Below are 13992 nucleotides of genomic sequence, written 5' to 3'. Positions count from 1 at the left end.
TACATAAATAGTAAATAAATACTGTGACCAGACAGAAGACCGTGTTTTCAACCAATGATGTTCAAGTAAATTTCTATTGATTTTATTATATAAAAAATGATAAACAAGACTGTTTATAGAACAATACTGTACCACATATTTGAGACACCAGTATATTGAATGGATAAAAACACTGACCAAAATAAGAGCAATACTCTAAAAGTAATAAATGCTACACAAACAATACAAATGTATAAATTTGTTGTTGTTTATTTATAAATATATTGTTGTCCTTTTGTAAACACCTTCCAATTATTCATATTGCAACTATTAGTGCCAAATAAAAACTGTAAATGTATTTATTTTCTCCTTCTAGGTGTTGCCATTTGACGACAACATCTGCCTGAGAGAACCATGTGAAAACTACATGAAGTGTGTGTCTGTCCTGAAGTTTGACAGCTCTCCTCCGTTCATCTCCTCTGACACTGTCCTGTTCAGACCCATCCACCCCATAAATGGGCTCCGCTGCCGCTGTCCCGTGGGCTTCACTGGAGAGTACTGTGAGACCGAGATCGACCTGTGCTTCTCCGGACCGTGTAAGAACAACGGCCGGTGTCGCAGCAGAGAAGGGGGCTACAGCTGCGAGTGCCTGGACGACTTCACCGGTGAGTACAAGAGGGTTTTGTTCTAATTCTATTCTTAACATAGAAGTATGTCACTACATCAGTGCTCTTCATGGGTTTCGGGCACATGGTATGTTCCTGTTGAGGGTGCCATGTTGAGCTTTACCCTTCAAATATGTTTTTAATTACTTGAAAACTATAGATTGGTCAGAAAAAAGCAGGGACTATAAAGTTATTAAATGTATTGATGCATATGCTTTGCCTGGAATGGTCCACAGTATGGCATTAAGCTTTTCTGTTTTGCATTTATTCAGTTACACGGATATCTCTGACATGTAACTCTGCCTGAGAGTATCATCTGCTTATCTACATGGAGAGAAATAAGTTTAATGCCCTATTTCATTCCATACAAAGCAATAACATCTCCATGGAAACAAACAGGTGGCGGACCCTCCACCAACAAACGCTACGTAGAGCATCTTTATCCGTAACATGTGTTTGGACTGGGAATGAGAGTCTAAGCAGCATATAACAGCAGTGTGAGTTCAACCCCAGTGCAGACAGGCATTTGTAGATAGAACACTTATAGACACAGAAAATTTATAGTCTGACTTGACTGGTTCAGCAAGACCAGCCATCTGCCTCTCTGACATAGAACCTGCCTCAAAAACACCTGACTGAATAACATGTTGATGCATGTATATACTGTATACCCCTACAAAGATATTATGCAACTTTTTATAAAGGCATTTTTATTTCTAGTGAGGACACTATGATAGAAAGACTATGAGAATTCATTTAGGTGCCATTTTGAGTACTTGATCATTCAAAAGTTGGAATATTTAGTTTGGAATTGGTAATTGCTGTAACATCGGTGATAATTTACATAATTCTGAATCCCATGGATAAAAGTAACTTAATAGTATGAACATCAGTTAACCAAGCCAGGACAAGTATGAACACAGCCTAACTTGACATTTTGCTTTATTGTCACCCTCCTTAATAAATTTCTTTATTCTCATGCAAAAATTTCCCAAATAGCCCTGTCCGTACTTCCCCCATATCCTACCTGCATGATACGTTACACCGACTGTCCCCTCTCCTGTCTCCTGCCCCATTACCTGCTCTGACAGCCTTCATCTCGGCCTCTTCCTCTGTGTATCTGATGTAATTACCCGATTAGCCCTGCCCTTTCACTCAACAACCCACTTTTTGTGCCCCAATGCCATATTTCCTTATACCTGCCTCTCCTTTGAAGGTCAAAGTTCAACCTCAAATAGTCAGGCTCCATCAGGAACCATTATGGGGCTGTTGACATGTAGGAAGCTAAGGTTACCGACATTATACGGGGAAATAGATATGGCTAATTCCTCACCAAAAAAACAAGGATTACACTGTAGAGAGAAGGGCTATTACCTGGTTCCAGCGCAGAGTGGGGAGTTTGGGGTGCGTGTCAATGTCTGGGACAAATATTATAAAAGGAAGTAAGAAATATGTGAAATAGAGACCGATAGTCCTGTTTGGTTAAGGTAATGGCAGTGAGGATTTTTGGAGGAACAATGCAGAATATTAAAGCTAGAAAAATCATATTAATAGTCTTACTCTCATTGTTTCTTTTTTTCCCAAGAAATCAGTACAGTAGCTCAGTTGGCAGAGTATTTGTCCACTGATCTGAAGGTTGCCGGTTCAAACTCCAATTTCGACATCATCATTGGTAATCACTGGTCATATCCACTGACTCCCACAGATGAATATTGTCATTGTGTCATTGGGCAAGACACTTAATCCACCTTGCCCCCAGTGTCTGCATACACTGAAGGTGGAAAAGTGCTGTATAAATATGTGACCATTTCCTATTTACCATAAAGCTTTGTCCAGTTTCTTTTAGTTAAGAGTTTTCTAAGCGGCTAATATTTTGTAGTGATGATGTTCTTAAAATAACTTTTTCCCCTCTTCTAGCTTCAGGTGCCATTATTGTTTCCATATTTATGCTGGCACATGTTTTTTTCTATTTTTATGCCAGGTCCACCTCACAAATATATAAAAAACCAAAACTCTGTACCCTGCTACATTGCTAATCTAAAAAGTCATTAGATTGCTGTCAATAACCAACAATCAATGGAGTTCTTCATCCATGAAATCTTTGTATGAGACAAGGATATAATTAACTTGGCTGTAATTGAGCTTTTTAACATAAACGTAGCATCTTAGACATTTATGGGCACACAGTCCACATATAAACCTATACTCTGACCATATATTTTAAAAGCTTGCATCTAAACTCCCCTCTTATGTTCTTTTCACTGTCTTCTCCCTAAAAGGCTAAGTGAACTCTTGGTTTGAAGTCTATAAACAGACTGCATTTCTTGAGATTAAAGTGGGATCTTCTTAAACAGTTGTGCTTTAAGTGGCTTCAAGTTCAGCCTGGTCAAACGTTAATATGGGGATTATTGTGCATGACTGGAAATCACATATGTCTTATTAAAGCAAGTGAATACCAGCCGAATGATTCAAAGTGTGTTAAAGTAACGGCATGCATGACAGACAAAATCAAATACAGGGATTATTAAAAGCAATTTATCAACGACAGCTGTTAAAACAACACTTCTGAGATCCAAAAGATCATCTAAGGCTACTAGGTTAATACTGCAGCTTTCAAAAATGAGTAAGTGGTAGATTTAGTTTCGGGAACAGGCGTATTAATTTGGTTAATCCTGTGACTTTTCCAACTGAAATTGAAGCACATATTGGACTGGACAACTGGATGAAATACAAATATTCACAATTTCTTTTTAGATTAATTTGGATAATATTGGATACATATATTTGGATCATTATTTTTTTTTTAAAGAAGACGAAGAATTTGGCTGTGTATTTATGTCCATACATTTTTATCAGAAAACGCAAATGGAAGCCCTTTTCAGCTGCTATATATACCAACATTAGGGATGCACCTAATTTTTCATACTGACAGTGATAGTTTGGCTTTGATATTTACTAATACCAATGTTGGGTTTGGAAATTACACTTATTTTCTTAAAACACAAGATATCCAATTGCGTTGTTCAAGTGACTACTGAACAGCTTCATATAAAAAAAGTTCAAACATTATGAGACTTTTTAGACCTGTATCGGTGCATCCCTAACCAAAATCATAATATTTTCAAATCTTGCTATATGTATCTCCTAAAAACTTCTTATTAATGCTTTTTTACAAACTGTTAAAAAAAAATTGCCTTACATTTCTAACAATATTTTTAACTTTGTATAACCGTTTGTATATTCCCTCTGCAGGAGATCACTGTGAGCTGGATGCCTCCTCAGACCGCTGTGTACCTGGAGTGTGTAAAAATGGAGGAGAGTGTGTGAACAAAGTGAACGGAGGCTTCAGCTGCAGGTGTCCCCACGGAGAGTACGAAACGCCATACTGCGAAATGACAACGAGAAGCTTCCCCGGACAGTCCTTTGTCACCTTCAGAGGGCTCAGGCAGAGGTTCCACTTCACCATTTCATTCATGTGAGTACTTTGACACCTTAAAGACATTAACACAACAATGTACTTGGTATATAGAGGATAAGGGAGATTGGTAATACATATTTAAGCATGTAATGGTGCATGGGAGGGGTCCTACTTATTGATCAGACAATCTAGGTAATTATTTATTGGCAGAAACTACACTTTGGGTTGGGTTTTTTCATGCCTGATGCCAATACCAGTTGTTTAGAATACCGAGCAACCAATGGCCGATAAGCTCTGGCGTTATTTTTAATCCATTATATAGGGTCAGTTTGGATTATTTTCCCAAAAAATATCTAATTTTAATATACTGCAAACTGACCCACAACCCTTTTTTTACCACAAACCTTTAAGAGAGCAGTGTTTCACATTTAGTGCCGTTGTGTCTTCATATTAAAGTGTTACTATAAAGCTTTTCTGTGTATGTGCTAGGCAGAAAATAAACCTAAAAAAAAAATTCGACCTGTACTGGTGATTTAAGACTGATAACCAATACGCTAAAAAATCCAAATATGAGCCGGCTGATTTATCGGTCTGTCTCTAATTTCATGTGACTAGTTCTCAGAATAGTGTAGCATCTCAATTCAATACTTGTGAACTTTTTTTTTGTATTGTACCATATTTTTAACCCTCCAGTATCGCCTCTATCATCAAAACCATCACAGGAATGGGTGACATTTGATCAAGTTCACAGACAACATCATAAATCGTTAACTTTGGGGGAATTTTTTATTAATGATTGATCCTAGTTTAATGTTTGTACAGTTTATTTATTTCCAACATGTATTAAACTCACCTCATATTCCTCTTAGCGCATGTCTGCTACTCAACTTTCTGAAGCTGTAAACTGCAATTTAGATCCACACAAACAAATGTACTTTAGTTTTTAAACCGTGTCACTGAGGCGTGTCCAGACCTGAGCACCGCGTCTATTGTCTGCCATAAGCTACTGCTGTTCATGCACCTATTATTATGCATTATGATACAGAGGCATGAGGAGTACAAAGTTATACCTAAATACATGTTGCTATAGGATATTTTTCAAGTCAAAGTAACTGTATTCCAGAAAATAAACACATACATTTAGAAGTATTAACGTACATGCACTATAAATACCGTACTATTGCTACTCCAGATAACATGCACTTAACAACTACTACTATTTTTATGTCTGCTCCCTTACTGTTCAAGTAGCTACTATATCTCTGTCTATTGGTTGTTGTTACTGTCTATTTTGCCAGAAATGTCATAACATACTTACGTCTGTATCAAACTAGTATAAATAGAATTCAGCTTCAAAACTATAACAGTAAAACTCTTTTTATCGTTTCACGGAATTACCAATAGTTTACCAATTAACTATTCAAAACTACATCGTACTTTGAAAGAGCAAATTAATTATCAGACACATATTGTTCATAAGTGAAAAGACTGAAACTCAGGAATAGTTTGTTAGTTACTGTTTACCTCACCTGTCTTCCTTCTCATTCTCACACTCACATAAGTCTGATACAGGTCAAGTTCATTAAGTTTATCCAGTTGTAAATATTATACACTACTCGCTGTAATAGGTGAGATAAATGTATTTGATATGAGTATAAAGCAGTAGCTCGGCAGTGGGGTTTGTAATTCAGTAAAAACAGGAAAAGCTTTGATGAGTTCTCCTTATCGTTGTCCATCCTGGTTTCCTGATTCCCTGGTTTTACCGTCATCTGCTATTTGACTCCTCTGCCCTCCACTACCTCACCAAAACACACATGTACTGCAAATATGCTACTTAAAACACTAATGTATATGAAAGTAAGGCTTTGTTCAGGCTGTTACCTCTATCACACTTATGTTGTGTCTTGAGTTCAGTAGTTTTCACATCCTGTCTGTTCTTACTGTGGGAATGTTTGTAACGCAGCCAGACGCTGGTGCTGAGGTTATCTTTAAGGTCTTCATGCAGTACTGCCGCTTTTGTTTGGGTTGGACTTTACAATTACAAAAAGTTGTGTAATTTTCTCACAAGGGCTTGTAATATAATTTTGGCTGTCAAAGAAAAATTCTCATGAAGGCGCTGTGTCACTCTTTCACCTCTCTGATGATGCTGGAAAAAAAAAAAAAAACATGATTAGGCAAGACAAGTTTATTTGTACAGCACAATTTGTACACAAAGTAATTCAAAGTGCTTTACAGAATAAGGAAGACATTTAAATCAGAATACAAACAAATCAAAACATAAATAATCATCATAAAATTAACATTAAAACAGAAGAGTGCAGAATAAAAACCTTTCAGTCACAGCTAAACAGAACTGTTTTGAACCAGGATTTAAACATTGTGAAAGTAGAGGCCTGTCTCACATCTTCAGGACTTCTTCAGACTGTAAGGTTTAGGGTTATGGTTAGGGTCAACTGAAAACGCTGATTCCTCATCCCCAAATTGCGAGATGGTTCATTTGGCACTAACATGTCGGGAAATGTTAGTGCCATATGAGTCAAACAGAAAAATGTGGAAAAAGTCAATATCAAAAGTACTTTCTTGCGTAAGTCCTTTGGGAAAGTTACTTAAAATTTTAATTGAAATACAGTTCTCTGCTAGTATAACCCAGAAATTTATACGTATCTTTTTGTACGTATAGCAGTAGTAGTAGTAGCATGAATCATCAAACCCTGTAAATGTTGTAATCTGTGCTTGCTGCATCTTTGCACTTATGGTTAGGTGCACAACAGCATTTTGTTGCTCTGTACTTGATTACAATAAATGTTATATTCACATTTTACTAAGAAATTGTTTTAAGCATTGAAAATCAATGTGACAAAATATTTACATACAAGATACGTTTTTATATTGTTAATCGTTCTCAAATGTGTGTGTTTTTTTCTCAGGTTTGCTACCAGAGAAAGGAACGCTCTGCTGCTTTACAACGGCCGCTTCAACGAGAAACACGACTTCATCGCTTTGGAGATCATCGACGAGCAGATCCAGCTCACCTTTTCTGGAGGTAAGTGGCTCTTAGTCATTTGATGTAACCTTTATATTTGACTTTGTAAGGCAGTAATGACTTTAACAGTAAGTATAGGGTAAATAACACCCATCTCAAGGTTAGATAACATGTGTTTAGATAATGCATGTGAAGTTACTTGCACCCTTTACCTGCAAGATTTGTGACTTCTACTAAAAATCAGAACATGTTTGTTGTTTATTTCTTTGGCTGTTAGCAGGATTAGTCAAAACTCATGTACTGTATATGTGGCTTTATTTGAATATACTTGCCAGCAACTGTAGTTTAGTTTATCTTTAGGTCAGTTGCCAGCTTGGTGATCGGGCGTCAAAGATCTCTCAGCCTCTCACTGCTATCATCCCTGAAATAAACTATTCCAGATTTGAAATGGCACAGCTACGTTAACCCACAGAACCAAAGAATTCTTTGAAACTAAATAAAAACAACGCTTGTTAACTTGTCTTACCATGCAACATACTTACATATAGCAATTACATGACAATTATAGCAAACAGAGACACAAATATCACAGTACTTCTCGCTGTTCACAGTAGCATTTTTTTCTGTGTAAACAAATACACCCTCTGTAACTGTAGTAACTGTTGAATTGTTGCTGTTTTTCAAAGTGTTTCCCATGATGCCGAGCTACAGGGAGGATCCTTGGTTTCTTTTGGGACTTCGGCCAAGATCTAGTCCTTGATGTCTAACTCAGATCCAAATTTTGAGTGTATGAATCATCAAACAATCAAGGCTGTGTGTAATAAATGATTATTAAGGGAGTCTTAATTTACTTGAATAATGACCAAATACGTTTTTTTCTTGATTGCATTTTTTGCAAGGTGCATGTAACTTTTCTAGTGGGAGATCTGCCACCTGCTTGTCTTCATTGCCCTGTTATTGCTTCACCTAGATTTTCCACAATATGACATCAAATATTTCTATTTATGCTTGTCTCCATGGACATAGACATTTTACCAGCCAAAGTTACAGGTCAGGGCTGGAGAATTTACCCCACTTATTGTAGGAAATGCGTGTTTTTCAAGGTAGACGAACAAAAACAATATTGTAATAACGTGAATGCTACTTAGAATAGCTTAATGGTCTTGTTATTGCCAGACAACGCGATATCATCTCTATGGAGACAAGCAGCTGGTGAACCCTCAACCACAAAAGTTACCGGTACATAGATGACTTTTAAGTAACTGCCAATACTCAAACCTTGAAAACAATCTCTGCCTGGTCTGCACACCTCTTGTTATTAAACAGCGAATTATAAGGTTCAATGGTTTCCACATATGTCACTGTGGCATGTTCACAATAGGAAATAGCCCGGGTTCATTTGGCCTTCAGACAAAGAAACACACTTGTCTTGTGAGTGCAGCTCAACATTTAGACTGATGTGAGACTAGTGGATTCCTGCTGCCTCTGCCTTTAACAAATACACTAAAGCCCAAGTCAATCTGAACGCATTGTGCTACAGTCACTGGGGACCAACCTGGATTTCCCAATAGGTGATTTATGAGGCAGCTGTTAAAGGGAACTTTGGTTATAAACTATGCAAACATGTAAGATTATCCATTTATTTCAAGTTTAATAGAAATAATCGTGCAATATTCTTTCCACTTTACATTTAAAACAACTTTAAAGCCTATGTAACCATGCTTTACCATATGTAGTCATTTTCAAACGTCTTGTTACAAAGCTGTGTCTGCTGCTGAAAAACTGCCAATAGACGTTATTGACTTGCCAACATTAAGAAGCCAGTTGGATTCTTACAAGATGTGACAAACATGCAACTTGCCTGGCTCATTCTTCTACTTGTGTGAATGCATTTTAATTTTGCTGACAGAATTGAAAACTTGTTTCAATAGTGAACAACGCGAATTGGCTTAGATGTTGCTATACTATCACAACATACATGCAGAAAATGCTGTTTGAACGTATCTAGCCCAAGTATAAAAAGCATTTCAATGGACAATTTCCGTGCGTCTGTGACATAGAATTCCGTATGCTAACGTTTTCATATATTTTATCCCACTACCAATGCCACTAGTACAGCTTGCCTTTCTCATAGCCTTTATTTAATATTTTTGTTTTGTTTAATTCCAGGTGAAACTAAGACCACAGTGGCCCCATACATCCCTGGAGGAGTCAGTGATGGACAGTGGCACTCGGTACAACTTCATTACTACAACAAGGTAAGATCCTGTTCCAACAAGAGCTGTGTATCTGTTCATTCAAATTAGCATTTAAACATTGCTTTTTTACTATCTTTATCTACCTTTTCTTTAATATAGTCACTCGTGCTACTTGCAAAAGCCTGCCTATACATTTTAGTTACATAGTGGGTTAGGTTCAAAAGGTCATTCGCCCATTCTCTGCTATCTAGTTTACATGTCTGTAGTTAAAGAATGATATTGTCTACATAAGAAGTGAATGGACACCTTCACAGCTAATATCAATACACTGGCACGTGACCCACTGCTTGCGTAACACTTGCTGGTAAAATTCAATTTGTCACGTCGTTCCCACGGTGTTTGTCTTGCATCTCGTCTGGATGTAATCGCAGAGAAGAGGCACCGATTATTTCTCAAGCTAGCTCAAATATCCACTTTAGTTGAAATTTTATATTTGAGAGTACTATGGCATAGCTAACCGATTGGAGGTGTTATTTTGCAGTAAACTTCCAGAGCCTGCAGACATAGTTCTTCTAACATTAGGAGATGTTTTAAAACTATTATTTTTAATCTGTTTTTAAGTTGTACAGGAAGTATCACGATTCTTTTGTAGAGAGATATTAATATAGGCCATGATCCAAAATGCATAGCTTTTTCTCTGTGCTTAATGACAAATATACTTGTAATAAGCGACTAAATGCAATTAATTTTGAAAGTAAATTAAGCCTTTTGTTTGATTTAACTTTTTTCTAAGTCAGATTTAAGCCAGATTTAAGAAAATGCTCTTATGATGTGTTGACTCTCTTATGATGCATTCAAACTTTGATCCTGGTTTGAGCCCTGTTTTTTTTCCTCATGTAGACTTCATAAGTTCTGCTTTTAATCCTTGTCTAGTTTTCCAGATCTAGTTTCATGTCTAGTCCCAGTTTAGTCCCCTTAGTACATGTGATGTGTGTGTACAAGTTTGAATACACCCTTCACTTATTTCTTTTCTTTTGAAAAACGGGTAGCACCACCCCCATAAACAACCCAATAATTTATGTAATAGCCTATAGTGTAAGTAGATTAATCCTTTTGTTGTGCAACTTAACTGCCATTTTATAAGACCAATTTGTACTTTCTAATTAATACTTTTAAAAAACTTTTACTTAATAAAAAGGTCTTCTGACACTTAGTAATATAATTTTTAATTCACTTTTTCCTTTCTTTTGCTTGCTCGTTTTCTTACCTATACCCAGGATTAAACACCTCAGCATCCCTGCTCTGACCTAAGACATGTAGTATCAGATTTCAGACACCTGGTTGTTGTTTTTTTATCTTGTTAACAGGAGCAGCCCTCACAAAGCCTGTCCTCTCACGTTTCACAGCTTGTTCGTCTGTTGCCTGTGCTATTGAGCAGAAAACATACATACACGTTAGCTCTGACAGCGGTGATGGATCATATGAGCTAGTACTCGTAGCAGGTTAGCTCCAGGGGTACTATTGTTCAGTCCCTGTCCCCCATCTTTACAACATGGACTTCAAACTGGATAACAATGAGCAACATAATCATTTAAGCCTTATAAGTCTTTGTTGAAGAAGGTAAAACCCGCAGGTTGTCGATTATTGTAGAAGACAGACTTTGCAGTGTTAGTCGGCTCGTTTCTTTAAGTTTTTTTGATGTGCTGCCAATGAGAAGACAAGATACATTTCTGCATGAACGCAACCATTTTTTCAGTTTAATCCTTTCTACCCTATTATTTTAGGACAAGCATATACATGTAATAATACTTGACAAGACTAAAGTATTGGAAATATAGATAATAATCATTGGAAATAATGAAAGTATAAATATTTTCTGGTCTTTCAAGTCATTAGTCATTGGTGGTTAAAATATAGACACAGGAAGTTATTATTATACCTAAATACCTGTAAACGTCTCTACGGCAACAAAGAGATGACCAGTAGACCAAGTTACAGGTTAGATCTTTGGAGAGGCGACCATGCTCAACAAAATAAAACATGACTTGAATAAATGCAAGTTAGATAAGTTTAATGATGTCTGTGGAACACTTGAAGCAAAGCAATAATATTAAAGATAATAAGACAAGCAGGTAGCATCAGAAAAGTTACAAAGTTATCCAGCTTTAAAATTGTTGTCCTACAATTACACAAATATACCTGTAACTTTATTGTTTTACTGCCTAAAGGATTTTTTTTTTTTTTTTTATATTTCTTCATCATGTCAGTTATATACTGTTAAATTACCCTGAGGATCTGCCTGTCTACCAGTGGTTTCTATGTTGACTGATCAGACGTGGTGCTGACTAAATGTAACTTAATCCTATATAAAGAGCTGCGGGGGTAAATGTATCTGGATATAACAGTGATGCGCTCTCATGGTGTGGACGTGTTGACATGTGAATGGAGCTTCAGACGGATTGGCTTTGCTTGAAAGAGGCGGCATTCTTCTTTGTCAAAAAGAGTCACTCAAGACACATACTTAAATTGTGATGTAATCTAGGGTTATATTTCTGTTAAAAAAGATCCAAAGATAGATGATATAATTTATTATTTCATTCTCAACACTCTCAGAAATCAATACTGCATGGAACAAATTACATATTTTACAACAAATATGTCAAGGGGTCACTGGAAATTCCAAAAATAAAAAAATATGTCCTGGATGAATATCGTGAATATCCAGATTAATCAAATATACTTGGTGTAATAGTCTTGAATTAACGTTTTTTTGCCATATTTTTTGTGACACAGCATAGCATACTTAATTTTCTACTTTGGAAAGATTATATATTTTACTTCACAAAAACTGGATTATCTCTACACTTGCATAGAAGCGGAGTGTTGTTTGTTGTTATGGCACACCCTCAACACAGTGATTTAATAGGTCAAATGATGAGGCGGTTGAGGGCGTGCAGGAGCATAAGGCTGCTTCTTTTCAAAGCCGCTCTATTCTTTCCAAACGGGGAGCCTCCAGTCTGAAAAACAAAGGTCAAAAGGTGACGGGAAGGCTGGCATGACAACAGCTACAAACCTAACGCTTTTGCACTGATCTGGGGCAGTTTGAAATATAGGGGTATCAGCAGGGGGCAGTTTGTGCTTGGATGCATATGGGATGGTTTTTTTGAAGTGACAATGGAAAGAAGCAGTGCAAACACATTTTTGGGATTCCACATCAGGACGTTTCAAGGACCATCCCATAAGAGGAAATAAAGTTAAACAGGAAGTAGATGCGGCACACTACAGGAAATGCACAGTGTGTTAGAGGAAGTGGTGTGTTTTTGTCTGACATAAATAAAGGAGGATTTTTTATTATGATTAAAGGTACACTGTGTAACTTTTCTGATGTAGTATGGAGTAGCTAATCTCCATGCAGATGTTATTGCTTTACAGTGGATGGTTACACAGTATGGCATTCAACTTCTATATAGCTAATGTTAATATAGAAATAATATTGAAATATGTCTAAAATATATGAGAAATATATATTGAAAAACATGCATTCTTACTATGTGTGCGTGCTCACCTTGCCAAGAATCTGCCCTGTAACTTGACCATAGTTTGGAGAGATATGTGTGGATTAGAGATGTTTCAATTTAATAGACCATGCTGCATCATAGGCAATATTGTTTTCCCTTAAAACTTGAAGTGTTTATTATGATAGCATAGCATAGGTTTATTGTAAATCCACTCATAAATGAAAAATGCTGTGTACTTAAGCTGATCCATACATGTTTTCCATAGTCCATATCACGCTATACTTCCAAACTCAAATTTCCATAATGCCACTCTGCGCTGTGTTCACATAAGAAGTGTATTTTTTTAACATGCAGACAGATTTCCATGGCATGTTTAAGGGGTTCTTATCACCAGGGCATCTCTCTAGCATTAGTATCCATTGCTCTGTTTTGTTTACTGCACTCTTGAGTCTCAAACCAATGTGTAAATGACTTCACGGCTTGGCTCAAAGGGAGTTTCAATCCTACACGAATGTATTTTTGGATTTCACTTTAACTTGACCTCAACACTAATGCCACTCATTAACAATTCTTCACTGTGCACTTCTACTACTGCATTCACTACTTCACTGAGTACATAACACACCAAGTTGATGTTTTGATAATGAAATGAGAACTTTTTGCTAAAAAACATGCATTCTTAATGTGGGTGGAGTTGCCTAAATGCTCTATACACTGAGCTGGTCTAAAAAAATAGGCCACCATCTTGAAGTTAACCTTTTTTTATTTTTTTATTTTGCAAATGTGTGTCTTCACAAAATACTGACTACATTTTGAGAAAGTATAAACTATTCTACATGTTATATTTATTTTTACTGTAAAGGCTCAAGTGCCTTTATTTATGCCCATGATCTTGCTCTTTTGTCTGATTTACTAGACACTCACTAGACGTTCATGAAGGTGTCATCTCTTTTGAACGGTTCCTTAACATGAACAGTTGGATTTGTGTAAAAAAATTTCTAAGAACCAAATCTTTTCGCAAAAAACATATAACATAATAATGGTTAGTTTATTATTATTATTGTTGTATTATTGTTGTAATGCAAAATTTTATTTAGAATTTCATCATTCCAAAGGGTAAACACACTCAAACTCTCAGTTTGAGTTTACCCTTATTAATATTTTAAAGACATCTGAGCCTTGGTTGTTTCTCTCTATGATTAGTTTGTAGATAAATTTGACATTTGACATG

General features: G+C 36.4%; 1 protein-coding gene across 3 annotated transcripts in view; it reads left to right on the top strand.

The window, feature by feature from the left end:
- Nucleotides 1-13992, top strand: part of celsr1a (cadherin EGF LAG seven-pass G-type receptor 1a) — a 90761-nt gene that overhangs the window by 37147 nt on the left and 39622 nt on the right. For all 3 annotated transcript variants that reach the window (XM_055231415.1, XM_033989920.2, XM_055231414.1), the window contains exons 3-6: nt 356-644; nt 3897-4119; nt 6990-7105; nt 9215-9303. In XM_055231415.1, the coding sequence (XP_055087390.1) occupies nt 356-644; nt 3897-4119; nt 6990-7105; nt 9215-9303 (717 nt within the window). The remainder of the gene's footprint in view (nt 1-355; nt 645-3896; nt 4120-6989; nt 7106-9214; nt 9304-13992) is intronic.

This window comes from Periophthalmus magnuspinnatus, chromosome 23, assembly GCF_009829125.3.
Source record: "Periophthalmus magnuspinnatus isolate fPerMag1 chromosome 23, fPerMag1.2.pri, whole genome shotgun sequence".
Classification (NCBI taxonomy): domain Eukaryota; kingdom Metazoa; phylum Chordata; class Actinopteri; order Gobiiformes; family Gobiidae; genus Periophthalmus; species Periophthalmus magnuspinnatus.
Note: the sequence above shows the minus strand (reverse complement) of the source record. Positions and strands in the feature narration are given on the sequence as shown.